Source organism: Phasianus colchicus, chromosome 27 (genome assembly GCF_987193195.1).
Source record: "Phasianus colchicus chromosome 27, bPhaCol1.hap1.1, whole genome shotgun sequence".
Classification (NCBI taxonomy): domain Eukaryota; kingdom Metazoa; phylum Chordata; class Aves; order Galliformes; family Phasianidae; genus Phasianus; species Phasianus colchicus.
Genome location: NC_143462.1, coordinates 4,453,767 through 4,479,564, shown reverse-complemented (window position 1 = coordinate 4,479,564; position 25,798 = coordinate 4,453,767). Strand labels below are relative to the sequence as shown.

The window sequence follows — 25,798 nt, the reverse complement described above, 5'->3', positions numbered from 1 at the left end:
CCTTCCTTGCAGCTGCAAGAGAAAACTGAGGTCTGTTATCAGCTCCATAGCATCCCCAGACCTTCCTAAAGCATTACATATATATACATTATTTTTTGCTCAATATCCACCAACTCAAACTCAACATCCACCATCACCAGCCCTTCCAAACCCAAAACTCACCTCTCAGCACTGCACTACACACGGGAAAAGGGGATTCAGTATTGGCCCTACAACACAAATAGAAACATAAAGGAGTCCAAAACATCTCACAGGGCTTCAACAGCACTTTATCTTTTGATCTTGTCTCATGAGCACATCTCCACCCCGGGACACTGATGGGCAGCTGCACTTCCTTTATTTGCACTGAAGATTAAAAAATAAAAATGCAAGCAGCCCTACCACGTCTGAAAAACAGCAGCCAATGCCAAACCCATGGTTTGGAGTCACAGTGAGATCCCTACAGCCTGACATCAGCATCTTGGGGAGAGGCGCAGGCACGGCAATGAGTGATGGAAGCTGCACCAAAGAATTCGTCATCCCCATTTTCTCGAGGGAAGAACTGCCTTGCAAATTACACGTTCCCCTTGAAATGGATGTTACCTTCCATCCAGCAGCACACCCAGTGCTTCTACCCCAACTGTTTTCCCTACATGTGGGAAAAGCTGCTCTGCTTTGCTGCCCAGCAGCCAGAATGTGCATCCTCACTCTGCAAATCCCAGCAGCAGGAGGAAACCCATTCCCAAATCAGCAGCTCCCAGAGGAGCACCAGCCCACAACACACACGCGGGCCAAAACTACTGGAAGACAAAACAAATAAATGAATAACAGGATTTGCTTCCTTGTGAAAAGCTTTACACCACGGGACACCACTAGAAGGCAGCAGTTCCCCAGCACAAAGCCAAGAACAACCACGAGCCCCAAGCCAAGAAGGGCAAAAACCAGAACTGATATATTTTTTTATTATTTCCTTGAGTTCCAGTGACACAACTGTAGCAGCATCTCACAGACGAACTCCTGCAATGTTAAATATACATCAAGAGAACACATGAAATTCCGAGGCAGGCAAAAAAATAATAAAAATACCAACAACAAAACTGCAGACAAAGTTACTCATCCTCCCTTAAATATATGTGCGTTTGTTGCAGATAAAGCAGCAGTACACGATTCACAAACCAGGTTAAAATAAAAGTTCAGACTCGCAGCAAAACTTTCAAACAACACAAGGAGAGATGAAGAGCTTTGGTGGTGAGGCTTTAATGCAGGGATCCAGCAGGAAACCTGTTAAATTTCTGCGATTTTTAGACCAATTGGGCACAGCCGTCCCATCTCCAACTGGTTTTACCCAATAGCCAAGGTGATCTGCAGAGATCTATGAACATCCAACTGCTCCTTGCTCTCGGCAAGCTCCCAACACGACCTGGTTGCTCAGCACTTGGGAGGGAACCAGACAAGCCCGCATTTTTCTGGACAGTGACAGAGATGGGGAGCTCATTTTGGGATGCTCAGCACACAGCCAATGCAATGAGCTCAGCCTCTGTGCCCTGACCCACAACTCTCTCCAAGTGCAGAAAAGCCACAGTGATGTAAAGCAAAGCAAAGGAAGAGGACGATGCATCAAGGACTGTGGGCTGAGCCACCTACAGCTGCACCAAAAGAGCTGTTAACCTCCATGTTATGCCACAATTAGCAATCAAATGACCCAAGATTTTCATCCACTCCTCTCCAATGGACAATGTTTATGCAGTTCTGGTTCCTGTTAGCGACTCTCCGGTTTCTAAAGTCAACAGAAATAGAAATAATAAAAAAAAAGACATCCAAACCCAATAACTGGCTGGAGCATCTCCAGCCTGGAGGACCCCGGTGTGCACAAGAGCTGGGGGCTTTCTCCAGCCAAAACCTTGCAAACTGAGGTTAAGTTTTGCACTTTAAGACAAAGGGTGCATTCAACACAGTGATTCGCTCAGCTTAAGTGACAAAAAGGCATCGAGGACCTCCTTGCATCATTGGCACAGAGGTAACTGTGATTACACAAGGCACGTGCAGCACCGCCCATGGAGATGCACATCAATGCAGCTTCTCCAAATAACGGAGCGGAAGGTTTGGCTCTGCTTTGTGTCATCCCGGCTGATGGGATGCTTGCCAATCCAAATGTGTCAAAAAGAAGCTGGGAATCCATCCGTGGCAGAGCAGAAGTTGCCATTGGCACAGTGGCGAGGGGATGGGACCAGCCCCAATCAGCTGCTCCCAGTAGGGTGAGCTCCACGTACGATCAAGATTTCCCCAGGTACAATCAAGATCTGCCCAGTGGTGTCCTTTAATCCCCCAGATTAATCAAATTTGTCATTGGCTGCTGATGACACAAGGAACAGGTTGAGATATCCAGAACACCACACTCTGCATGGCGTGACACCAAGTTGGGAGAAGCCAACGAACTGGAGTAGATCTGCCCTCTCCAAGTGGGAAAGAGGAATTTTGGAGCTCTCCCCCCCACACACAAAGGCCGTATTCCAAAAATGAGCATTTCTACAAAGGATGTGTTGGAAAGAGCCATTCCCAGCAGGAGCAATGAGGCGGATCCCCTTCAGAGCAGGCACAACATTGCTGAACACAAATCCCAGCATTCTGCAGCAGCAAACCCAAACCCTCCCTCCCTGTGAGCGGAATCAGGGCTTCAGTGAAAAAATACAAATAAGTTAAGGGAGGACCAAAGCCAGTTCCAGCTATCACACACCATAAAAATGTACCTTTAGAAAAGTGTTTGAAAAATACTCTCCTTTTAAATTCTACATCTTTAAGATTCCCCTGGTAAAAAAATTGGCTTTTTTTCCACCCCAGGTATTTTGGGGTGCCCCTCCTGGTGTCCTTCAGTCTCTCATAGGGGTGACCCCATTCCTTCTCCCCCAGCCCATAGAAAGTCTCCCAGATCCCTCGATACTCACACAACACCACTGCCTGGGGACTAAATGCTGTGTAATTAAAGCCAATCTGGCTATAAAAATAAATGCTTTCATGTCTTCCTTGCACAAGGGAAGAATTTAGCCCTTTTTAAGCAGCTCAGCATCTAGCTGTAATTGTATTAAGAAAAACAAAACAAACAACAACAACAAAAAAACAACCAAATACCTATATAGAAAAATAAAGGATAAACATTATCCAACTATTTAATATTTTATATAAAAGTTCTATGATAGGGTATTCTGCTGTAAAAAAAAAAAAAAAAACAACAAAAACAGCCTAGGTTGTATAACCTAGGATTTCTGGTGAGGAGTAAACTACAACTTCAAGCTTAAAGAAAAAAAAATATCAATTATTTCGGCTCTCCAAAATAAAGTTATTAAATATATATATTATTATAAGTATTTCATAAACTATTGTTTAAGCAACGAGGGGAACACGTGGCTGAGGACCACAGGAAAGCGGCATCAGCTGTGACCTCCCCATCTCCCCCCAGGACCTGGTGTGTTCCTGGCACAAGTAGAGGGCATATTATGACGTCCTTCAAAGGGATGTTCTCTTTTCCAGCTTGTGCTTTGTGAGAAAGTACTTAAAGAACTCATACACCGACCACGCGATGGCTGTTGAAGGGATCTGGTAGATGACACGTGCCTGCACCCCTCGGAAATACCCCGTGATGCCCCCCAGCTGATAGACAGTCCTAAAGGCATTGGCCATGCCCGAGAGGTGCCCAGTGATGTTAAGTGAACTCAACGCTTTGTTTTCTTGGGTGTTGAGCAAGGTCTTGCAGACGTCCAACGGGGTGGTGGCAGCAGCAGCCACGGCCCCCGCTACGGCCCCCGAACAGACGTGGGACAGCGGGTGGTACTCCCTGTGTGGGTTCACCCTCTCCTGCATGAACTCGTAGGTGATGAAGTGGATGGCTTGGAACGGGATGTTCATGGTGAGCTGGGTGGTGTAGCTGCGGTAGAAGGCACCAAAGCCTTCGGTTTTCTGCACTGTCCTCACGCACTGCCAGACGGATTTGTAGGGGGAGTTGAACATCTGCATCCGCTGCTTCACCACTGCTCCAGGGAACATGCAACGTGGCACCAAAGGAATAAAGATTAATTAGATGAAGGCCTTGCCACTGGGCATCCCAACACCCAGTCCAAGCGCTGCTCCAAGCATCAGCCATGCAGACCCAACGTCCCCTTCCAAACCCACAAAGAAGCATTTCTGCAGTGATCCACTCCCTATATCCAAACTTTGAGCTCAAGGATGCACACACCCTTTGCATCCCCTGCCCTAAAACCCAGGGATCAGCTCAGCCCTGGTTTGGTAGCTCTATACGTTCATGGGTCAACACATTACTAAGCTATCAATTAGGAGATCTTATGTCAGGCTAAAATTAGGACAGACAGATGAGGGTATAAAAGCTCATTTGTGGCAACATATGTCTTCAGTAAAAGGTTATTTATTCTGATTAAAAAGAATTTTAAGCATTAAAAACAGTTTTTCTGAAGTTTTTCACCGCTTTTTGTCCAGCTCAGGAGCTGAATACACTAACACCCAACAGCAGTCCAGCCAATTGATATTAGATGCATTTTACTGTTGGTTCTCCTATCATCAGGCATCCCCCAGGAAGGCAGAGAAGCTGGCTGAAGCCCACCACCAGCTGGTAGAACCCTACTGCTGCTCTACTGGTTGGGCAGCATGACCAGCTCTGCTCTGCTTGCCCAGAGCTTTTAAAAAACCACAGCCACTACTACAAGCAAAATTTATGGGCAGAGCATGGTGTGACTCAGGCTCCTGCAATTACAACACCCAGGCAGTCCTGGGCAGGATTTCTCCCTTTCAGAAAATGGGCAGCATCCCCCAACAAAGGGCTGGGGTGGCCCTGAGGCTGCTCAGGGTCTCTGTGCAGGTCACTGTTACCTTCAGCTGGATTCATCACTGCATCATGGAGCAACGTGGCCACGCTCCCAGCTATACCTGCAAGACAAAAGCATCCTTCAGCAATCCGGGGAGCAGAGTTTCACCTGTAACACAGCACCCAGTAACACAATTGGTTTCTAGTATGGAAAAACCCAAGCAGGGCAGCCCAACACAAACCAGCTCCGACTGCGTCACGTTGGCTTCTCCCAACAATTCACAGGGCTTTGCCTACACAAGACTTCACCAGCTTTATTCAGCCTACACCGGACTGAAGAATGAGCAATGGTTAGAACTGGCTCACTGAATCTTTAATTAGGCATTTTCAGCCATTTAAGCACTAATTGCACAGATTCTGCAAACATCTAGCCAGCTATTACTGACTCTGCAGGATGGCCTTGAGCCACACCTTCCTCTTTGAAGTTTCCGTTGACTTTCAGTCATTTTTTTTACTAAAGCAGAGCTCAGCTTTCCCATGGGTACCAAAAGCCTGTAGCTACTTGAAGGGCAGGCAGAGGAAAGCAACAAGGAAAAAGGATATTCTACTCTTCATTGAGTTGTTGGGTCAAGTCAAGTGGACACTGCCACATATTGCTGCCATCACATCATGGCAGCTCAAATAACGGCAAATAATTTTATGCATTTTGATACATTGCCTAAACACAGTCTTGCAAACAGCAAAAAATATGCAGCCATGCTTTCACTTTTGATAAAGGAATCTGAGAATTTGTTTCAAGACCGTGAAGAAAAATTCAATGTTTGCAACTCCATTTTCATTCGATATAAGTACATTTTTTCAACTGGAATGTATGAGTTGAATACCTGATTGCAACTCTAAAAATCTGATTACGTCTCTTTACCAGACTTTTATAAGAAAAATATCCCTTGCCACACAGTCTGCCTTATTCATGTCGTCACTTTTGGCAGCACATACACATGTGAATAACTACTGTCAATAATGAGGCACAGGAAGAGCAAGATTAGATCAAAAATCTCTAATGAACCTCTTGAGACCTTACTAAGAATTGAAATTTCTGCCATCAAACCAGAGATTGGTGCATCAGTCTCACAAAAACAACATAACAACATCCAAAATCCTGTTGGTTTTATGGTTTCATTGACTTTTTTTTTTTAATTGTCTTAAAAATTTTTTAAAAATTAAATTTTGTTGCTTAAATACATTAATATTTTAATGAGGGCTGCTCCAGAAGTAATGCCTTCTGTTTTATGGTGTTGGTGGATATTGGTGGTATGGCTCTAAAGATTGAACCTCTGATACCGCATTACATTTTATTGCTGTGTGACAAGACAGCAGCAGAGAGGCAGCCTGACAAAACAGCACCTGACACAGAAAAGCACATGGAGCAAATTGAGTGGGGGAAAAAAATGGCACCAACTGACATTCATCCATGCTACAAAGGCCAAACAGAGGTGTGAGCACAGGGAGGGGTGGGTGGGCCATTTCAGCACTGGACAGCGACAGGGGGGCACCTCTGCTGGTGCAGGCATTGATTAGCATGGCTAATGAGCATGGCTAGTTCATTGCTGGTGAAAACACACAGCTGGTAGTGCTGACTGTACTGAAAAATAGTATTTTGTGGCTAAGAATTTGCACTATCAAGCAGAGGTGTTGCAGTTATTGTAGATGTTGTAGTTTCCATGGGAATAAATAGAAGGCATTACATTCAGAGCAACCTACATATATGCAGCCCAAGATTATTCCTCTTCCCTCAATGTGGCCCAGGCAAGCCAACAGGCTGGATGCTCATGAGATAACAGCATCTTCTGCACCACCTCCTCAATATGTCAGGATGCCTCACTGGATGTTGCCTGTTACTACATCTCTGTGTCACATACTCAGAGCAAAAGCCTCCAATTATTTATTGTGTGAGACCACCCAGCTCTCAGTGCTTGGTGCAAAGCAAACAAGAGGAAGGTTAATCACAGGATTTTTTAATGCAGTAAAATAAATTTTAAAATACCATTGGCCAAGTGGCTGTTTCCTCCATGCTGAATGGTATCACTGAGAGATTTTTTCGTTTTTTCATAGCAAGCAAAGTACATGGCGTGGGCAGGGCCAGCCCCCAGCATGGTGACATTGATCCCACGTAAAGGCCTCCAGAAGCCTTCAGTCAGGACCATCTTCTTCAGGGCTTCATACACACTCCGGTACTGGGCCTTGGGGTCGGGCTGCAGGCTCTGCATCCGTGTCTGCAACAAAGCACACGGGAAGGAGAGGCTTCAGTTATGTAAGACTTCCAAGATTCACACCCATCTGAGCCCCACTGACCCAAACAGATCATAGAGTCTAACTCCTGGTTCCACACAGGAGCACCCTAAAACCCTTTGACTTCTTTTGCTGAGCCCACTTTGCTCAGAGCCCCCAGAGCACCCACAGGACCCCAGTGCACCCACGTCCCACTTATTCACACTTCTGCCAGAACAACCCCACAAAGTCCATGCTTCCATTGCAACACCAACACATCAGAATTCTGCTGGTGGATGTGTAACCTCTGCTCTTGTTTATGCACGGGGAATTAAGTGCAATTGTTCAAAAGACAAAGGTGAAGAAACACAGCCAGGGATTTAATTGCCTCCTGCTTGCAACACTCTGTCTCTGCCCCAGCGTGTTCCTCCTGCAATTGCTCACTGCTTTGATGCCCACATGGAGCTGTAGGGCGCATGATTGGGAAATGGGTTTCCTTGAAGGGCACAAAGATGAGTCCCTGTGCATATCAGGTGCGTGAAGCCCAATCTGACCCCTGGAGGACCCAAGGATGGCTGCTGGAGATCATCTGCCCTCTGGTCATCCACCAGCTCCATGGGTTTGGTGTTATCTGCATCCTTCCTCAAAAATCCCTGGTGAGTTTTTCTTCCTCTTAATTGCTTTTCCAAAGCTTCCCAAGGGGCCAGCAGCTTTCAAGGGACAACTTCAAGCTTCAGAGCAGTTTCCCCCCCCCAGACACATTGCACTGTGCTGAACCCAGTTCATCCATTTAGGGTCAGAGCAGTTCATGAATGAGGTGATAAGCAGCAGATAAGGGAGCAGGCAGCCCTGAAGGTCAGGTCTGCTGCTACAGGCTCAGCACTGCAGACAATGCTTTGTTTCTGTACCAAGTTTAAGCCCAGAAATGCATTGCACCAACTTTACACCTTGACCCATTTTGCTGGGAGGGTGAAAATCAGCCCTTTTCATGCATCAAATATCAGTATTTGATATTGCAATAGCAGCACTGCAAGTAATCCCTCCAGGAAATCCCTGGTTTAATATCTTTGGCTCTGCAAAAGTGCAATAGCGATGGAAACAGCAGCCCCAGAAATAAGGATCCCCCCCATCCCTCTGTGCTTCTGCACAAGAACTCATCAATTCACTTCTGCAATTAACCAGCACCAATCCCAGGGCTGCACTTCCAGGTGAGATCACACCAAATCCAAGTGCTGTCGATTTGGACCTTGGATTCCTTTGGTTGCCTGAAAATTGAAAGGCATTTCCACGGCCACTGCTCTGAGATCAAGAGATCGGGGCTGAACTGCAGACTTTAACCCGGAATCATAAGCCAAGCTATTGATGAGAGCAGTAAAGCAGTGTGTGAGAATAACAAACTGCATTTGTAGTAGCTATTCTAGAAAATGCACAAGAATTGCATTTGCAAAGTGATGTGAGTGAGCAGCTAGGAGAACTGCAGACTGTAAGCATCTGGGTCATGAATACAACTGGAAGAACTCTCCCTTTTTGCACCACATATTGGCTTTCCCTAAAAATACACTACCTCAATATGCAGAAGTTGTGGTCCCGCTGCACAGATGCCTGCAGCTGAGATGGATGAGGTGAACACAGAGCTGCACAGCTGCAACAAAACATGCCCTGTGTTTGGAGAAAGTTCCAAGGCTGCTTAGCATGGAGGAGCTGTGCTGAGGAATGGAGTTTCACTGCCTCGAGCAAAGCTTCCTGGTACAGAGCACATTGCAACACTGGAAACAAACCTAAAAAGCTCAGAAGTTTTCCTCTAAAAGAAACAATAGCTCTGAATCTTGCAATGTGCTTAAGAAATAGATGTAGAGCAGCTTGCATCCTTTGCTTTGCATGCACGAGGTCCCATGCTGCTGTCACCATGACTCAGCAGCACCCACCAGCCGCAGCAAGGATTGTGCACTGCTGCACACTCAAAGCTCCACCCTCACATTGCAAAACTGAGCCTGATCCCAGCCCAGTGCATTGCTGGGATGCATTCAGAACCAGTGCAACTGCAGCATGCATCTGGAGCTGGAGCATCAGAGACATCTGGGAGCACGCAGTGCCATACAGCAAGCAACATGCAATACTGCAGCACCCCAAGCACCTCCACATTCCTGCTGGGCATCCACCTGCTTTCACACAGCAATGCATAAACACCACTCAGTATTCCCTAAGCACCCAGCTGCACGCCAGCCCCATCCAGGAATCGATTTATCGCAGCAGCACAGCATCAGTGCTGCACCTTTAAAGGCTGCAAACAGTTGATTTGCTGCACAGCCCTTCCAACACTTATCTGCAGCTTGCAAGCTCCTCCAGGAGTTCACACCCCTGTTGTTAAACAGCCCAGAAATGCTTCATTAATCCTGTTGCGTAAGGCAGCAAGCATCCAGGCAGCCTTACCTGCAGCATGGGCACCAGAAGCAAAAGCAAAAGTCTCAGCTTTGGATTCATGGCATCCCCATGGAGCAGCAGTGCCCATCACTACCCATGCATCACGCAGCACCGTGCAGAATTCCCTAAAGAAGGGAGCCCAGTGCTTGAGTACATAACCCTTATTGCATCCCAAAAAATATATGGCCATCTAAGCACGATGAAAAGAGGCTGAAATATACCCGAAAAGCTCAGAACTGTTCCTTCCAAGGCAGCATTAGCACAGAGTCAGTGCTGCTGCTGCTCTCTTCGCACAAAGTTCAGCACAGAGAAAGAGGCAGACACTTCCCAGACGTTTCTCAGCTGGCACAAGCCATGGGGCCAGGACGGATTTCTGCCCAGAAGCATTCTGCTAACAAGAGCCAGCTCTCCAGTTTTGCATTTCTTTGCAAAGCATCACCAATTTGATGGACAACTGCACAAACCAGCTGGAATCCCCTGTGACCATGCAGCTCCCAGTCACCCACTGTGTTTTGCAGCAGCTCCCAGCAGGCAATGCCCAGTCCCCACATGTGGCTGCAAAGTGACCATGGGTGGGGTGACTGGTTGGTTGGGGCTGGCAGCACCCACACCATCCCTTAACAGGACAAACTGCTCTTTCTGGCCATGCACTGATACCCACGGGTTCACCACCAAACCCAAACATCCCAAACCTGCTCACACAGGAGCACTGCCCTCAGTCCTACCCATGTGCATGCTTTCTGGAGCAGAGCTGTAAAGCAGCCAAGCCCCCAAACTGCTCCATCCCTACAACAAACCCCATTCACCCTCCTGCCCTGCATACAGATTGCATGCCCCTGGCTCCTTGCTGCAATTCATTCTTTCTGCACAATGAGAAAGAAAATAATGCAAAGGAACAGACACCAAACAACTTCCAATAACCACAGATCTCCAACTTTCAGCTGGCAGAGCACGACCAGTACTGCATCTCCCTCCCAAAACAAACAGCCACAGTGCTGGGAATGCCTCACACAGTGCCAAAGCACATAGAGCAGCAGAGCTGTGGGTCACACTGAATGATCCTGGCTGTACAGGGACACCTGCACACAGCTCCAGCCCCTAGTTATTGCCCTGGGGATGTCCCATGGGCAGGCTGCAACCCCACAGCCCCCCAGAGGGGTAGCAGCATCACAGCTGCACATCATGCTCAGGAATGGTGCAAGTGACTGAAACAAAAAGTTCCCCCAAACTGTGATCTTTTCCCTTTCTCTTTGAGAGGAAATAACTTGCTGAGACCAAAACATTTCCTCCTGGAGGCCACTGAACAGCTCAGGTGGCCCAGACCCCACAAAGTGCAGCATCCATGGGCTCTGCTTGGCCGTGCCCTGATCCCAGCAATATCACCTGGAGCAGGGAAATCACATTTCCTTTCTGGAAGAAAAGGAAAGTTGTTGAGAGAGTGAAAGACGTTGATGGTAATGAGCTTAATTAGGCTCAGTTCCTTGCAGAGTGCAAAGATCCCACAGGGACCTGCAGGCAGCAGCTCCCTCCAGCTCCAAGGCACACAGGTTGCTGGGAAAAAAAAGTGCTTTGCAGCAAACCAGCAGCACCTCCGTATTTACACCATGCACGGTTTGCTAAGCTACAGGAGGAGAAAGCATGCAAGGAGGAGAAGCAGAACTCCTGCAACTTCCCTGATGGCATCTTGCTCTGAGTTCATGCACGAGGACTTTGCTTTGCTGCGCCAGGGCTGGACACAGAGCAGCACAGCGTGCACCTTTGCACTGTGGTTGCGTAAAGCCGGCAGGCACAGCGTGCTGAGGCTGCCCAGGAGGGCTCTGTGCAGCTCCCATGTCAGGGAGAGATGACAGCACAGCCTGGCAGAGCACACTGGGGCTGTGTGCTCATAGCCTAACACAGCCCCATTCCCCCAAGCAAACTTCCCCCCTTGCTCTCTAAGCCCCCCTCCTTGCACACCATATCCCCCCAGCACTTTATGCACGCAGCCCCATACCCTGTGCATGCACTCCCCCCCCACACACACACCCCAAGAATGCACCTCCATCCCTCATCCATGTATTCTCCTTGCACTGCCTGCAAGCTCCTCTTCCCCATACACATCCACTCCATGCATTCCAGGAATGTAACCCTCCAGACCCTATACAGGGCGCTCCTTTGCCCTCCCTGCATGCAACTACCCCAGGACCCCCATCACAGCCTATGCATGGACCCGTTTTGCAGCTCTGTGCCCCATGGACGTACCCTGCACCCCAGCTCTCCATGCACACACCCCCTTTGCACACCCATACCCCACACACACGCACCCCCTTTGCACACCCATACCCTTCACGTGAACCCACTTTCACAACTTTATACCCCACGAGCAAACCCTACACCACTATACCCCCCACCCATACACCCCCCGTGCATCCCCCAGCACCAAAGAGAGCCCAGTCCCAGTTCACCCCCCATGCCCTCCCCAGCCCACGCACCTTCACGGAATCCACCGGGTACATCACGCTGTGTTCCATGATCCCCGCCACCGCCCCGGCCAACATGTGCGTGCCAAGCGAGGCTCCGCTGGGCAGACTCTCGTAATCCTCACCCTCCATCGGGGGGGTCGCAGAAGGGGCAGGGATCGGCCCTGGGGGACCAGGCCCCGGGGGGGCCGCCGTGCTGCCCCCCACGGAGCAGCTCAGCTCCATTCGCTCGGAGCCGAGCGGAGATCGGGAACGGGAAAAGGGATTCCCGGAACGGGGAGGGGGGCGGGGGATTGGGGGGGGCGCGGCGGGGAGAGCGCGCCTCCCGTTCCCCGCTTTAAAGCCGCGCCCGCGCCCCGCCCCGGGCCGCACAGCGCTGGCCAATAGGAATGCTTCTCCGCCGCCCGCCTCTCCCCATTGGGTAGAGAGAAGAGGCGGGCTCCCGCTTGTGACGTCACAGAGTGACCAGCCCGGAGGATTGACAGGGCAACAGACGAATGGGGAGGAGAGATGGGATGGGATTGGTTGTTGAGGGGAGAAAGGGGCGGGACGGCGGGCGGAATGGGGAGCGCCTCCCGCGTGCCAGCGCGCGCTTTCGGGGGAAGCGGGGAGTTAAGGGGCGGGGAGGAGGGAGGGGACCGTGCGCCTTCCATCCGTTTATTATTTTATTTTATTTCATTTCATTTCATTTCATTTCATTTCATTTTTGAAGCTTATGGGGCTGCTGAGAGTAAAGCAGCCCTTGGCACGCGTGTGCTGCGCTGTCCTGTACAGCCCCCTAACATAGGCAAAGCCATGGGCACAGCTGGAACAGGCAGCCCTGCGTTGCTGCTCCTCCATCCCTCTTGCTTTCCAGCACAGATCGCATCTCACGTGGCTGCCCTCAGCATCACCCCGTCTGCAGGGCAAGGCACGGCCATAAATCAAGGCTGGGCTCCAGAACTTCCTTCTTGTAATGCAGCCTCGTGCAGGGAAAGGGCCAAGTCAGAGCTCGGCAGGAGCACTTCCTCGCACTGCTGCACGTGGTTCATGGAGGTTTCATGCTCGGTAAGCAAACAGGTCCTCTGTTCCCAGTGCGTTCGTCAAGGAGGAGACGTGTTGTCATTGACCATAATGAGCCCTTTCCCCTACAGCCCTCCCTCTTGCTGCCTGATAAGAAATGGGATGAATCAGAGTGAAATACGGAGCTGTTCCCAGGTTTTAGTTTAATCTCAAGCAGCTTTGTTGTGAGGAATCCTTTCCGCAGCAGCTCTGCACATGCGGGTGGTGCAGCAAAGATGCCAGCATGATGATGCACAGGGATTTTTTCCCCGCTGTGCAGAAGAGTTGGAATTATTCCCACTCTGTGAAATTGTTTCCACATCGGCATGGCACATAGGAGCCATCCATCAACAACATGAACTCAACTCAGTGTACCTACAGACCCTCCTGGCTTTGCAACAGCTCAGCCTCGAGCAATGGCTTTTGGCCCCAGATTCCTTCAGCAGGGATGGAGCAGAAGTGAAGCTTCCCGTGCTGCTAAAAGCCCGGGTTGGCTGCAGGTTTGCATAGGACACGCTCATCCACATGCCAGTGGGTCACTGCAGAACGCACAGCTGCAATCTGCACGCACGTTGCATCACACAGTCAGGGTGATTCAGATCCATAAGGCCTGAGTTCTTCCTGCTGACCTCCGCTATGGGGCCTCTGCACCCTGCCACAGCTATGAAACAGCATTCGGTGAGAAATAAATGAGCCTCCCAGTGTGACATTGTCCTCACTGCTCCCAGCTCCCAGTGCAGGACCCTCCCCAGCCCATCAGGGCGCTTATCGGGGCTGGAGCTTCAGAACAGAGCAGATGCAGCCATGCAGATAAGGCAGGAGTGTCCCATTTGTGGGCAGGCATCTTCTGGGAACCTGAAATTGGGGTTTATCTACCAGATCCAGAGAGATACATAATTTTTTCAATTATTACTAATGTTTAGGGGGCGTTTTCCCAATTTCCACCATGGGTTTGGTGCGGGCTGAAGGGTGGGCAGGGAACACATGGTGCAGGGAGTTGCCCTCCAGCAGCGCATTGCAGGACACTTTATTAATTGGGGTGATGAACAGCAGGTAATTGGCCTTCTAATTGCAGCAAGGAAAAGGCACCTTGTAGCAGTGCAGTGCAAAGAAAAGGGATCCAAACAAATGTACCTCGTTTGCATTCCTTTTTGCAGTGCAATCAGCTTCAGTCCAACACCAAGAAACCCCCATGGCATTTTGTGCAGGCATTGCCATTCCCCATCTTGCATGCTGCAGATGCAGTGCCAACAGGAATTGTCAGTTCCCCATCATGGCTGCATTGCCATCAGCCCATCATTCCCACCCCCGCTCCTCCTAAAACGAAGCAAAACCTACAAAGAGGTTTTAAGCAGTGAGTCTCCAGCAACCTGTGTGGGTTTGCTCCCTAGATCTGCCCTTAGATTGAAATAATGGGTCAAAAGTGGACGTTTTGTGCTGCTTCAAACCCGAACTTTCTGTGCTGTGCTCGACCTGCGAGCACAATGCACTCCTGTTATTTGTTATCTCTATGACCAAATGAAGCAAAGTGGATTGTTTTGTCTCCACAGTGGGCTGACCCATTTATTCAAGCATCAGTGCCATGTACTTGCTGCTCTGGGGAGGTGAGCAATGGAAAACAAGGCAAGCTGGGCACTGATCTCTGCATGGGTAGAGCCACGTTTCTGCAGCTTGGGAGGTGTGGATGTGAGGAATTTGGCCTGTGGGTTTTATTTCAGTGCTCCCATAATCTGACCTAATTTACCTCGTTCGGTGGATTAATGCAGCAGGGAGAGGCAGTCCCTGGGTATAATTGAGGCTTTTTTGCTTTACTTCCTGCACCCAATCTTTTTCACCAGCTCGCCTTTCTGGTTTGGAGCCCTGGGGAAACAATGGGAAAAGCTCAGCCCTGTGCTGTGCTTGTAGGGTTTTTGGGTGGCAGCGAGCACAGGGAGGCTGCTGGCTTTGTGCACGCCTCTGCTGCGTGCTTTCTTTTGGGCAAGCTGCAAAATGAGGGGTGTGGGATGCAATGAGGGCTGGCGATGCTCTGCCATCAGCTGTTGGCATTGCAGTGGCTGAGCTTTGTCACTGGGATGTGCAACGCTTCGTGTTCAGCTGCAAAGGATGAGATGGGAGCTCTGCAAACAGGCAAGCAAATGAAAAGCTAGCTGGACTGGGATTTTACTTATTTATTTATTGAAATAGGGAGTTTTAACAACCAAAAATCCCCCACAAAAATGCAAAAAGAACTCTGAATTCTGCTCGGAGCTGATCAGCAGTCCCATATCTGCCAGCCCCATTGCTGCTGCTGCAGGATGATATTGGGGAGGGTGTGGGCAGGGTGGGTGCTGTGCTGCTGCCAGATAGGGATGCATCTGGTGGGCTGCAGCCCCTCCAACTCCTCCATTTGAAATTGCAGATGCCCCAGTGTTCCATTGCAAGCTCAGTATTGCTACCCCAGGTCTATGTCATGCTCTGTGCTCTGGGCACAAAGGAATGCCACAAAATATGGTCGCAAACTGCTAAGATTTTCCTCCGCTGCTGCAGAGCCCATACATCTGAAAGTAATTAGCAGGCACAAAGCAATGCAGCATTCCTCCTGGGCCTCCATTTTGTGCTGCTTGCAGGCTCTGGCAACCCACTTGCATCGGCAGTTCTGTGTGTTTTCACCAGCTAACAAGGGTGTGTGCCATGCAGAAAGGATGCAGTGCTGCAGTCCTTCTCAAGAAGTCCCATTTCTGGCAGTCCTGCAGAGCTGTGCACCCACAGCATGGCTGCAGTGCTCCCAGGGCTCATTGCACCCAGTGCAAGGTGTTGCTGCAGTTGTGATGCGGCGGTCTCTGCATGCAGGAGGTGGGCAGAAGGGCTCTGTCTGCATTGCTTCTGTGATCACTTAATTACAGAGCTGCAGCTAATGGGGATCATCACATTGAGATGAGCAACTTTGCTGTCATTGCATTGCACAGTGGCAAAGCGTGGTGAGCCCAGATGGAAAGCAGAGCCCCAATCCCACCTTGGTTATTGGAAGGTAAAAGATGGTGCACAAAACTGATGTGCCAAACCACGTGTGCAAAATCTGGTGTGCAAAACTCAGTGTGTAGACCTGGTGTGCAAAGCCTGGTGTGCAAACATCCAATCCCAACGTGCAAAACCCAGCATTCAAAACTGGTGTGCAAAAACCCGGTCTGCAAAAGCCAGCACGCAAAGCCGCTGTGCAAAACACTGCGTGCAGAACCTGGCAGAAGCCAACATGCACGATCCAACGTGCAAAAGCCGGCGTGCAAAGCTCGGCCCTGGGCTGCTATTGCTGCATCCCCGATGCGTCCAATCTTTGCAGCGCTCGGGACGCGCTACCGCCGCTCGGTGGCAGAGCCCCGCACCGCTCTGCTCTCACCCCAATGCACTTTGGGGAATCATTTCCCACCTCTCTGGCAAAGCTCGATTTCGGGTCGGGCGATGAATAATAAGCCCGAAAACACAGAGGAATGCTCAAAGGCAAATCTCGGATTGTTGCTGGATCCATCCCGGCGTTATGAATTATTTGCATTATAAATATTGATACGTAGTACAGCTGACACGTAGTTACACGTTTCCCCGTGCAGATCTACAGATCACCGCGTTTTATCCGCGCACCCATCAGCCGCTCTGCGATTTAATTGCGATGAGCGGCCGCCCGCAGGCACCGAATTGGCGCCAACCCCGCGCCTAGCCACGCCCCCACCGCCTTTAGCCACACCCACTTCTCGTAGCCACGCCCACTATCGTGCCCACGCCCCCCGGGGAATCCCTTCCCAGCCCGCCCCCGATTGTCGGCGCCACGTGTGTGCGTCATTGCGTCACATCCGGCGGCGCACCCGGAAGCGATGCGCTGCCCGGTTGCTATGCGGCAGGGTAGCGGCGCGGTTGGAGGTGCGGAGTGGTGCGCTGCGGCGTGGGGCGGCCCAGGCCGGGTGGTGAGGGGGAGAACGGGGCAGCCGAGGATGGAGAGCCGCTGCTGTGCTTGGGGAGGGGCTTCAGCTTCTGGGGGTGCGGTTTTTTGGGGAGCGGGCTTGGAGGGGGAGAGTGGGCCGGGCCTTGGGGCCTGCCCGCCGCTGGGGCTGTGGGGCAAGAAGGGGCTGAAGGCTGTGGGGCCTGCCTGCCTGCTGCCTGCCTGCCGCCTGCCGCCTGCCTGCCTGCCTGCCTGCCGCCCACTCCAAGCACATCTGTGGGCAGCCCTGAAGCATCTGCCCCCTTCTTCTTCACCTCCTCCTCCTATTATGTGTTGGTGAGGGCTGTCGTCTCCCAGACAAAACTTTCTCAGCTTTCAGCCCTGCCGGTGTTAGAGATGCTTCTTTGTGGCCCTGCATGTGCGATGCTGTGTCTAGATGTGTCTTGTTCTGAGGAGCTCAAACCTGTACCCTGTGCTTCACCTGTGGCTTCAGCAATGCAGAATGGTGGGGAAGGGTCTGCTTGTTTGACCTGCTGGTACTGCTTGTTGTGATGCTGTCTGGGTTATTACGTATCTCTTATCGTTCTTTAATTCAGGAGGGGAAGAGCAATGGCTTTGAGAATGGTTGTTCCTTGTCAGTTGGATGTGACTGGCTGATTCTTGAACACCAGCTGCTTCCTGTCTGCTGGTCCTCCCAAAATGGGGAGGTAAGAATCCCAAAGGAGCTGTCAAATTGTGATATTATTTAAGGGAAAGGCTGAGTACCTGTTCACTAGCTTGTGCCTAGTTTTGAATGCAAAGGTGGAAATGTGGTTTTGACAACTTAGCAGGCAGTGTGAGCAAAACAGAGCTAGAACAAAGCAAATGACGTTTACAGAACATACATTCATCTTTGGCTCATTTCAGAATGCATCACGCTTCTTTTTGGTGATGAAGTCCATCTTTAAAGCAGATCACAGCCTCACAGAATCCTTTTTGCATTTTAGGATCGGCGTTTCTTGTTTGCTTCCCGCTTCTTGGCACTTCAGCATCTCTCCAATGGGCTGTCCACGTATTTTCAACACTACTTTGCGTCAGATTGTGGTGATTGGAATACTTGCTGCTGCTGTCTCTTTGCTTTACTACTCGCTGGTAGTCATCCGCAATAAGTATGGGCGTGCATCCAGGGACAAAAGATTCCACAGGTGAGAGTTGAAAAGACTCTGGTGGGAGGAAAGAAATGTAGTTTTGATGTGAAGGACGAATTGGTGCAACAAATGAATAAATAAATGATAAATGGGGGGAAAAAAATGAGTGAATGTCATGCTTTCTTTTTGAAGCTTTCCTTATCCAAGCTGCTTTCAGTTTATCAGTTTTATGGGCACTTTAGTGACAGTGTAATACTGATAACTCTGCTTCTCATGATGGAAACTGTTCTGTTTTGTGTCTGTTGAGGGATACTTGCACATGGAGTTTGATTGCAAGGTGGTAATGCTGAGTTTTCTTCCAGGTATCTTGCTCGGGTAACGGACACAGAAGCTACAGATACAAACAACCCCAATCTGAACTATGGGATTGTTGTGGACTGTGGTAGCAGTGGCTCTCGGATTTTTGTGTACTGTTGGCCAAGACACAACGGTAACCCACACGACCTGCTGGACATCAAACAGATGAGGGACAAAAACAGAAAACCAGTGGTTATGAAAATCAAACCAGGTACTGGAAATAAATGATTTTGAGATGTGATTATTTTCTAGATAGCTGTGTATCTAAACTTGGCTTTTTCTCAAACCAGCACTTAAAGCATCTGGGGAAAAGACATGTAGAAGTTGTTGGTGCAGTGGTACTCCAGATTTCTTTGGGTTTTGTTTGCAGACAGCTTTGCTCATCTTTGGAGCTTGGAATGTGACACCAGTGGGCAGGAAGAAGAGAATTCTGTGTGTGCTAAGACAGCTGCTGGTTCAGTTGTCAGTTAACTTGCTTCTGTTTATTTAGCAAATAAATAATCTGCTTTCTATAAGGCTACTTGAACCAATTATTTAAATAGGTGATTGTAGCAGAAATGCTAAGTTGTGGCTTGAAGCAGTGATGGAGCACCTGGTGGGAAGGCAGGGCCAACCCAGGGGAGCTCAGCTGTGTGCAATGCAATGCACTGAGTGGCCCGAAGGGCTGGAGCCAGGATTCAGCCCTTCCCAGCTCTCATTTAAGAGTTGGTAGTGAAGGTAAGGGCATCTCTCTGAGATCCCTGCCTACCTGAGACCTTAAGCAGATTTTTTTCTTTTGTTTCTGCATCCATGGCTGCTGCATTTGGGCTTGTCCTCATTGGTGCAGCCTAGGACTTTTGTCACCCCGCTGTTATTACTCTCCATCACACTGTAGCATTATAATGTTGTATTTACTATGGATTTTTGCTTAACATTTAATTATTCTCCAAATATTAGCTTTAGTTATTCATTTCTGATTTCCTTAGTTGAATTCCTGGCTTTGGGATGCTTATTCCTGCTCTGTGTGTCACTTATCAAGATTTTCCCAACAGGAAATCCCAAAGCTTGAATTGCTTCACTCTCATGTTTCTCTTTTTCACCAGGCATCTCAGAGTTTGCTAACACTCCTGAGAAGGTCAGCGATTACATTTTCCCACTTCTACACTTTGCTGCTGAACATGTGCCCCGTGCAAAGCACAAAGAGACTCCTCTTTATATTCTGTGTACTGCAGGAATGAGGATTCTGCCAGAAAGGTCATTGGCTCTCCTAATTTTTGTATTCAAATCAACAGGCTTGGTGTCTGCCTGTTTTTAACTACTCAAACTGTAATTTTGCAGCCAGCAGAAGGCAATACTTGAGGATTTGGTCACTGATATCCCCGTGCATTTTGATTTTCTGTTTTCGGACTCGCATGCAGAAGTTATTTCAGGGAAACAGGAAGGTAGGTTTGTGTTGGAGAAACAATCATAACCTTTGTAACCTTTATTACTTTTGTGCTACAATCTGGGAACTGTTTAAAGTTTATTCAGTGCCTTTTAAAATTCTGGTTTGGATGTGAGAAATTCTCAATGGCAACAGATGGAGTGTGGAGATAATCATCTGCTGCAATCTCCTGGCTTGTCTAAATGTTTCCTAATTAGCAGTGACAGTAACTCCTCTGTGTTTTGCAGTGATTTTAGTCCATTTTCTGGTTTTAGGGGGGGGAAGGGTGAGGATAAGACACAGCATTTGTGAATGAAGAACTGTAGAAGGGAAAAATGGTTTTAGAGGAGCATTGTTTTGTTGTGCTCAGATTGCTGGAGGCAGAAAATAGCTTTATAGGAGTTAATGTGCTTGATTTGGTCTGAAATCTACACATGAAGGTGTTGTCAATGTAGTAGATTAGGATTTTTTTGTAGAATCTTGACTTGGAAAAGAAGATACAGAGTAATGTGATGGGAGTGTTTGACGTTTAAGTATTATATAAGATGTGATATGTTGTATTAACTCAGAATATTCCTGAAACATCCCAATGTTTCCGTATGTACATAGGAGTATATGCATGGATTGGCATCAACTTTGTTCTTGGAAGATTTGAACATACAGATGATGGTAAGTGGCCATGAATGGGATTTTTGGGAAGGATTAAAGCACGTTGCTGTGCCATCACTGTTGATGCTCTGATTTTTGGTAGAGATCTTAGTTAATTGTGCATGTGTAGATGCTGATGCTTGATTGATGTGTATGTGATGCTTGATTAATACGTATGTGAAAGTTTGGTGATCTGCATTGCTACAAAAAAAGAATGGGCAGAATGCAGCTCTACACTATTTCTGTTTAATCTAACTGCATTTCCCAATGGCTTTTGGTTGTTTTATCCAGAGGATGAAGCAATTGTGGAGGTGCACATCCCAGGCAGTGAAAACAAAGAAGCTATTTTCCGTAAGAGGACTGTGGGTATTCTTGACATGGGTGGAGTGTCGACTCAGATAGCATACGAAGTCCCTAAAACTGTAAGCTTTGCCTCTTCACAGCAGGTTATTATCTGTGCAACTTTCTTCTTTTCATTTTGGTTTATTTTAATGCATATTCCTTTTTTTTTTTCCCCCTCGTTTTCTTTGTTTTGAGTCTTATTCTTCATTCCATCACATCCAAGCCAAAGGCAAGAGAAGATGGCAAATGTCAGCCCTTCATCAGCTAAGCACTTCATTTGTATTTCTTCATTAAAAAGTTGATTTCAATTAGCACAACTTGTCACTAACTTTTAAGCAGGTCTGCTTTCTTTCTCTGTGCATGTGTGCATGTATGCTTGTACAACTTCTAAATCTGTGTGATACTAAGAGACTTTCATAGTTTAGAGACAGAATGTTTATAGTTATTTTCTGAGATCCTGTATACGATGTAGGTTGTTGGTTTTTTTCCTTCAGAAGTTGGATTGCTAGAAACTGAACTAACAGGACGTGGGGATAACAGTTCAGTTTGAAATATCATCTACATCTTCATCACAGTTCATCTCTTAGGGTTTTAGGATACAAATTTCTTTGACGGGAGATTTAAAAAGAATGTAACTTGCTCTAATTGCATTCCACTGAGCTGTAGAGTAGTGCCTGAAGCTTTAGAGTTGGATAACCTCCCATTAACATCACTGAGAAATCATCTGAAGGCAGAATAGTGTAAAAACTGTGTGGTTTGGCTCTCAGTGCACTGCTGTAATGAGAGATATATGGCTGTTTACACTCTTCCTGTGCAATTACAGGTGTATAGCTAAACAAAAGCATGAGCATTCAGATCAAACTGAGATGGGAAGAGTTGCAGGCAACTGATGATGATAGTTTTGTGGCTTTATCTGAATACAGGCCAATAGAAAGCAGGTATTCTGATGTAAAACCTCTCCAGGTTCCTAAACAGAGAATGGGCAACAACTGACAGTGATGCTTAAAGTCTGACTGCTGCTTCTCATCTTTTCCCAGAGGAAAAAATCACTTCAGTGTCATTTGTAGCAGCTCCTATGCATTTCCTTAAGTACCAATGGCATCCAACACAATGCTTTGAAAGCAATGTCCTTTGCTCTAACAAATAGAAAGCAGTGTGAACTTGTGAAAAGCAAATAGATGTGTAAGGAGTGACATTTAAAGTTGTCACTGGCATCTTCTGTTTCAAACTGCTCATCTTCAAGTTCTGGTTCACGTTGTTCATATTTAACCTTGGTGCTTGTGCTCTGACAGGAGGAAGTTGCCAAAAACTTGCTTGCAGAATTCAACCTGGGCTGTGATGCTCATCAAACTGAGCATGTGTACAGAGTCTACGTTGCAACGTTCCTTGGCTTTGGAGGGAATGCAGCACGCCAGAGATATGAAAACAGTGTATTTTCCAGTACAGTGCTCAAAAATGGGTAAATGGTTTTAACTGCTTGGAGATACAGCTTCTGTAACCCCTGACTTAAATGTGTTTAGTCAAGTGTCTTATATAAACTCAGTTTATACAGCGTGCCATGTGCAATGTTGGAGTTTCTTTAAATAAGAATATCTTGTTTTGATGCTTGCACATCTCAGAGCCTGGTGTTTCTGATCTTATGCTGTTGCTTTCCTTCATCAGACTGCTGGGCAGACAGACTGGCATGACTTCAGATTCCCCATACCTCGATCCCTGCCTGCCCATGGATGCTCAGGATGAGATCCATCAGAACGGACAGATAATGTATTTGAGGGGAACAGGAGACTTCAATCTGTGTCGTGAGCTTATCCAGCCCTTCATGAATAAGACCAATGAAACTCAGACCTCCCTTAATGGTGTCTACCAGCCTGCTGTGCACTTTCAGAACAGTGAATTCTATGGTTTTTCAGAGTTCTATTACAGCACTGAGGACGTGTTGCGCATGGGTGGGGATTACAATGCTGCTAAATTTATCAAAGCTGCAAAGGTATGGTGTTCTCCAGAGAAACTCTTTCTAGTTTGAAACAGCTGCTCTACAAAAGCTCTTTATGCTGAAAATCTTGCAGCAAAACTCTTCCTTTAAGGATCCCAATCTTTTTATCCTGTAATTACCTATCATATCATACCTATCATATCTCTTTTCCTCACTGGGTGTTCTTTTAAAATACTGCTTTAAAGCATAGTAGTAAAATACACTCTAAAAGAAATAAGATGCAGAAAGGGATTGATGCTGGAGAAGTCCACCCCTTGGTTCTCTTGGGGTATGTCCTAGAAGAATCAATTTTGTTTTCCTCTTGCTTTCTGTGTTTTGTGCCAGTTTCACAGGTGTTACTCCTAACAATCCTTTGGGGACAGTCGTGCTACAGTGCACCCTATAGGAATATGATGAGCTGCTTTGGCAGTGCCATAAGAATAGATTACATCTTCAGGTGTATGACTGAAGAATTTAATAAAATGATTAGTTTAATTACAAATGTTAAGTAAGGATCAAGATGGCTGTACGCAGAATACAGTGAAATATGTGCTCAGACTTAGTAGCAGTGCAAGGGATGCTGTTGTATACAGCTTTGGTATTTACAGAGCATCTCACCAAGTGGCATTCCTTTTCTTCAGGGCAGAAACATGTTGAAGTCTTTTTTTCTTTTCTTTCTTCAAGGATTATTGTGCCACTAAGTGGTCTGTCCTACGGGAACGTTTTGACCGTGGTCTTTATGCATCACATGCTGATCTCCACAGGCTGAAGTAAGTATTTGTGTTTGTACAGCAAATCCATTCATGCAGAGTTGCCAGGAGGAAGGTCACGTCCAAATGGTCCATTTAGTGAAATCATTGGAAGTGTGAATATAACCTTAAATATTGCATCAGCCATAAAAGTTACTGCTATTCCTATGTCTAAATGTGCTCCTCAGCCCTTTTGGACTCTGTAGTTGCTGAGGAATTGAATGCCTGATGATATGCTACTTTTTCTATAGGTACCAGTGTTTTAAGTCTGCCTGGGTATACGAAGTATTTCACAGTGGCTTCTCTTTTCCTGCGAGCTACAGCAATTTGAAAACAGCTCTGCAGGTGTATGACAAGGAGGTGCAGTGGACACTGGGAGCCATTCTGTACCGAACACGGTTTTTACCTTTAAGGTACTGCTGGTTTTCTGCAATGTCTGGGCAGTTTTTGGGTGGAAGTGATGGGGATTTCTCCAGTTAGAGGGAGACAAGGTGCTACTTCTAATGAACATGCACAACCTAAGGATGTGTTTGAAGTAGCTCAACTAATGCTTGATAAAGCCCAGCTTACTAAAATGGGCTGTATTTGCTTTGGTTTGGAGGCAAGGCTTGATTTGTGCCTTATGCATTATGTCCTCGTTTTCTTTCAGAGACATCCAGCAAGAAAACTTCCGTGGAAGTCACTCCCACTGGAGGAGCTTCTCCTTTGTTTACAATCACTATTTGTTTTTTGTCTGTTTTCTGATTGTGCTGCTCTCCATCCTGCTTTACCTGCTGAGGCTCAGGCGGATCCACAGGCGAATGCTGCGTAACAGCTCATCTCCTTCCCTCTGGATGGAGGAGGGCCTCCCACCACAGAAGATCTCTGCAGCCTTGTGAGAGGCTGTGATGGAGCACAACTCTTGGACTTCCTACACAAAAAGCCATTTTTGCCTCAGGGTTTCTCTTTTTTTTTTTTTTTTCCTTTTTTTCCCTTTGAGTCATTGAGGAAGGAAATTGCCCAGAGTGTGGGATTCAGCTTGGTTTTGGAAATACAGGGAAGTAGAGTCGGTATGTCTTAGTCTCATGAAATAATATCTGCCAAAAATTCCTTATTTTTTAAAATTAATGCACTTTGGTGTGTAACGGGGCGAGAAGAGACTGTCAATAAGTGTGTAGCAGCAGCTTAAGCTATGTATGGTAAGAGAGAGTGTGAATTCTCATCCTGTGGGTGAGACTGTGAAATTCTGTTGTCAGGATGAATGAGTTTTCTTTGCTTTTCCAAATTCCAGGATTCATATTGCTAGATTTCTCATTGCTGAGTCTCCTCAGTCAAAGGAAAGGAAGTGCAGGGTTTTTAAAAGCAGCAAGGAAACAATCTCTTAGATCAGCTTTTCCAGTTTTATATTCTATAGTAAGTACTGTGATGGAGAAGGAAAAATCTATTGCACCCAATGCTGTGCTTCCAAAAGCTGCTTACAGCTGTTTTATATGTGACAGTCTCCCCTTTTATCTTGGAAGCTGTATCTGCATAGTGGCACAAGTCACTACTTTTTAATCCTTTCTTTCTCTTTCGTAGTCATCCAGAGATTGCCCTCAAATTCCAGTATGGTGGAAAGAACTGGAACATGCCTAGGCTTTTGTTTCTGCTAGAGTAGGCATGCACAATGTCTCTTATTTTTGTTTTTAAGTACTCTGAATTGTTAATTTATATTTTATTTAAAGCTGTTAATTTTACTTGAAAGTAAATTTGTCCATGATTAAAAGTGGGATTTATATGAACTCCTGGTGTATGGGTATTTCATTCAATGTAAGTAACTTCTGTCCTTACTGCTTGTGTCCAGCTGGCAATGTTGTGTTCTCTTTTAGCAGGTGTGAAAATGCAGACAGACGAGATGCTGTATTCAGTACTGAAGGAACTGGGGATGTTGATTCCATTTTGTTATGCTCAAGGTGCAGTTTCTTCCTCTAAACATCTCGATTTGAATTGTGTTAGTTTCCTTTTGGTGCCTTGACTGCAAAAACTGTAGGGTGGAGCTGCATTCACCTCTCAGTTCTGATATCTGAAGCTGTGATACAAATTTTTTTTCCACTCAGGCTGATAATTCTTATCAGAAAACTGACGCTGCTGCTTGTTACAGAGCCTGTGCTTCCTGCTTCTGAGATGCCCAAAACTGAGCACAGAGCTCCTAATTGCATGCTCAGATAATGCAGTGCCCATTTGGACAAGGATCAGTGTGAAAGGGTTAACGTTAAGGTGGGGAGGAAATATCAGTGTGATATGCTGATATCCAGGCAGGTGTAGGGGTGCTTTTAATTGTTTCAGAGCTTAAAGCCC

At 47.3% G+C, this 25,798-nt stretch overlaps 2 protein-coding genes across 7 annotated transcripts; one reads left to right on the top strand and one right to left on the bottom strand.

Moving 5' to 3' along the window:
- Positions 1-885: 885 nt before the first annotated feature.
- SLC25A37 (solute carrier family 25 member 37) lies at positions 886-12,230 on the bottom strand. The gene is made up of 4 exons (XM_031608026.2): positions 11,950-12,230; positions 6,834-7,062; positions 4,855-4,911; positions 886-4,001 (listed from the first exon to the last, which is right to left on the bottom strand). The coding sequence occupies exons 1-4, from the start codon at positions 12,160-12,162 to the stop codon at positions 3,481-3,483; spliced, it is 1,020 nt and encodes a 339-aa protein (XP_031463886.2). The 5' UTR covers positions 12,163-12,230; the 3' UTR covers positions 886-3,480.
- Positions 12,231-12,483: 253 nt separating this feature from the next.
- Positions 12,484-25,242, top strand: ENTPD4 (ectonucleoside triphosphate diphosphohydrolase 4). Of its 6 annotated transcripts, none has more exons than XM_031608013.2 (13): positions 16,770-16,866; positions 17,482-17,592; positions 17,872-18,069; positions 18,375-18,580; positions 19,452-19,602; positions 19,687-19,790; positions 20,381-20,440; positions 20,711-20,841; positions 22,054-22,220; positions 22,424-22,748; positions 23,418-23,503; positions 23,734-23,895; positions 24,132-25,242. In XM_031608013.2, the coding sequence occupies exons 2-13, from the start codon at positions 17,585-17,587 to the stop codon at positions 24,358-24,360; spliced, it is 1,827 nt and encodes a 608-aa protein (XP_031463873.2). In that variant the 5' UTR covers positions 16,770-16,866; positions 17,482-17,584; the 3' UTR covers positions 24,361-25,242. The 6 variants fall into 6 exon arrangements, with proteins under 6 accessions (XP_031463868.2, XP_031463869.2, XP_031463873.2 ...); XM_031608010.2 differs by having other exon boundaries at positions 20,711-20,865; XM_031608011.2 differs by having other exon boundaries at positions 16,832-16,910; positions 20,711-20,865.
- The last annotated feature ends 556 nt before the right edge of the window (positions 25,243-25,798 follow it).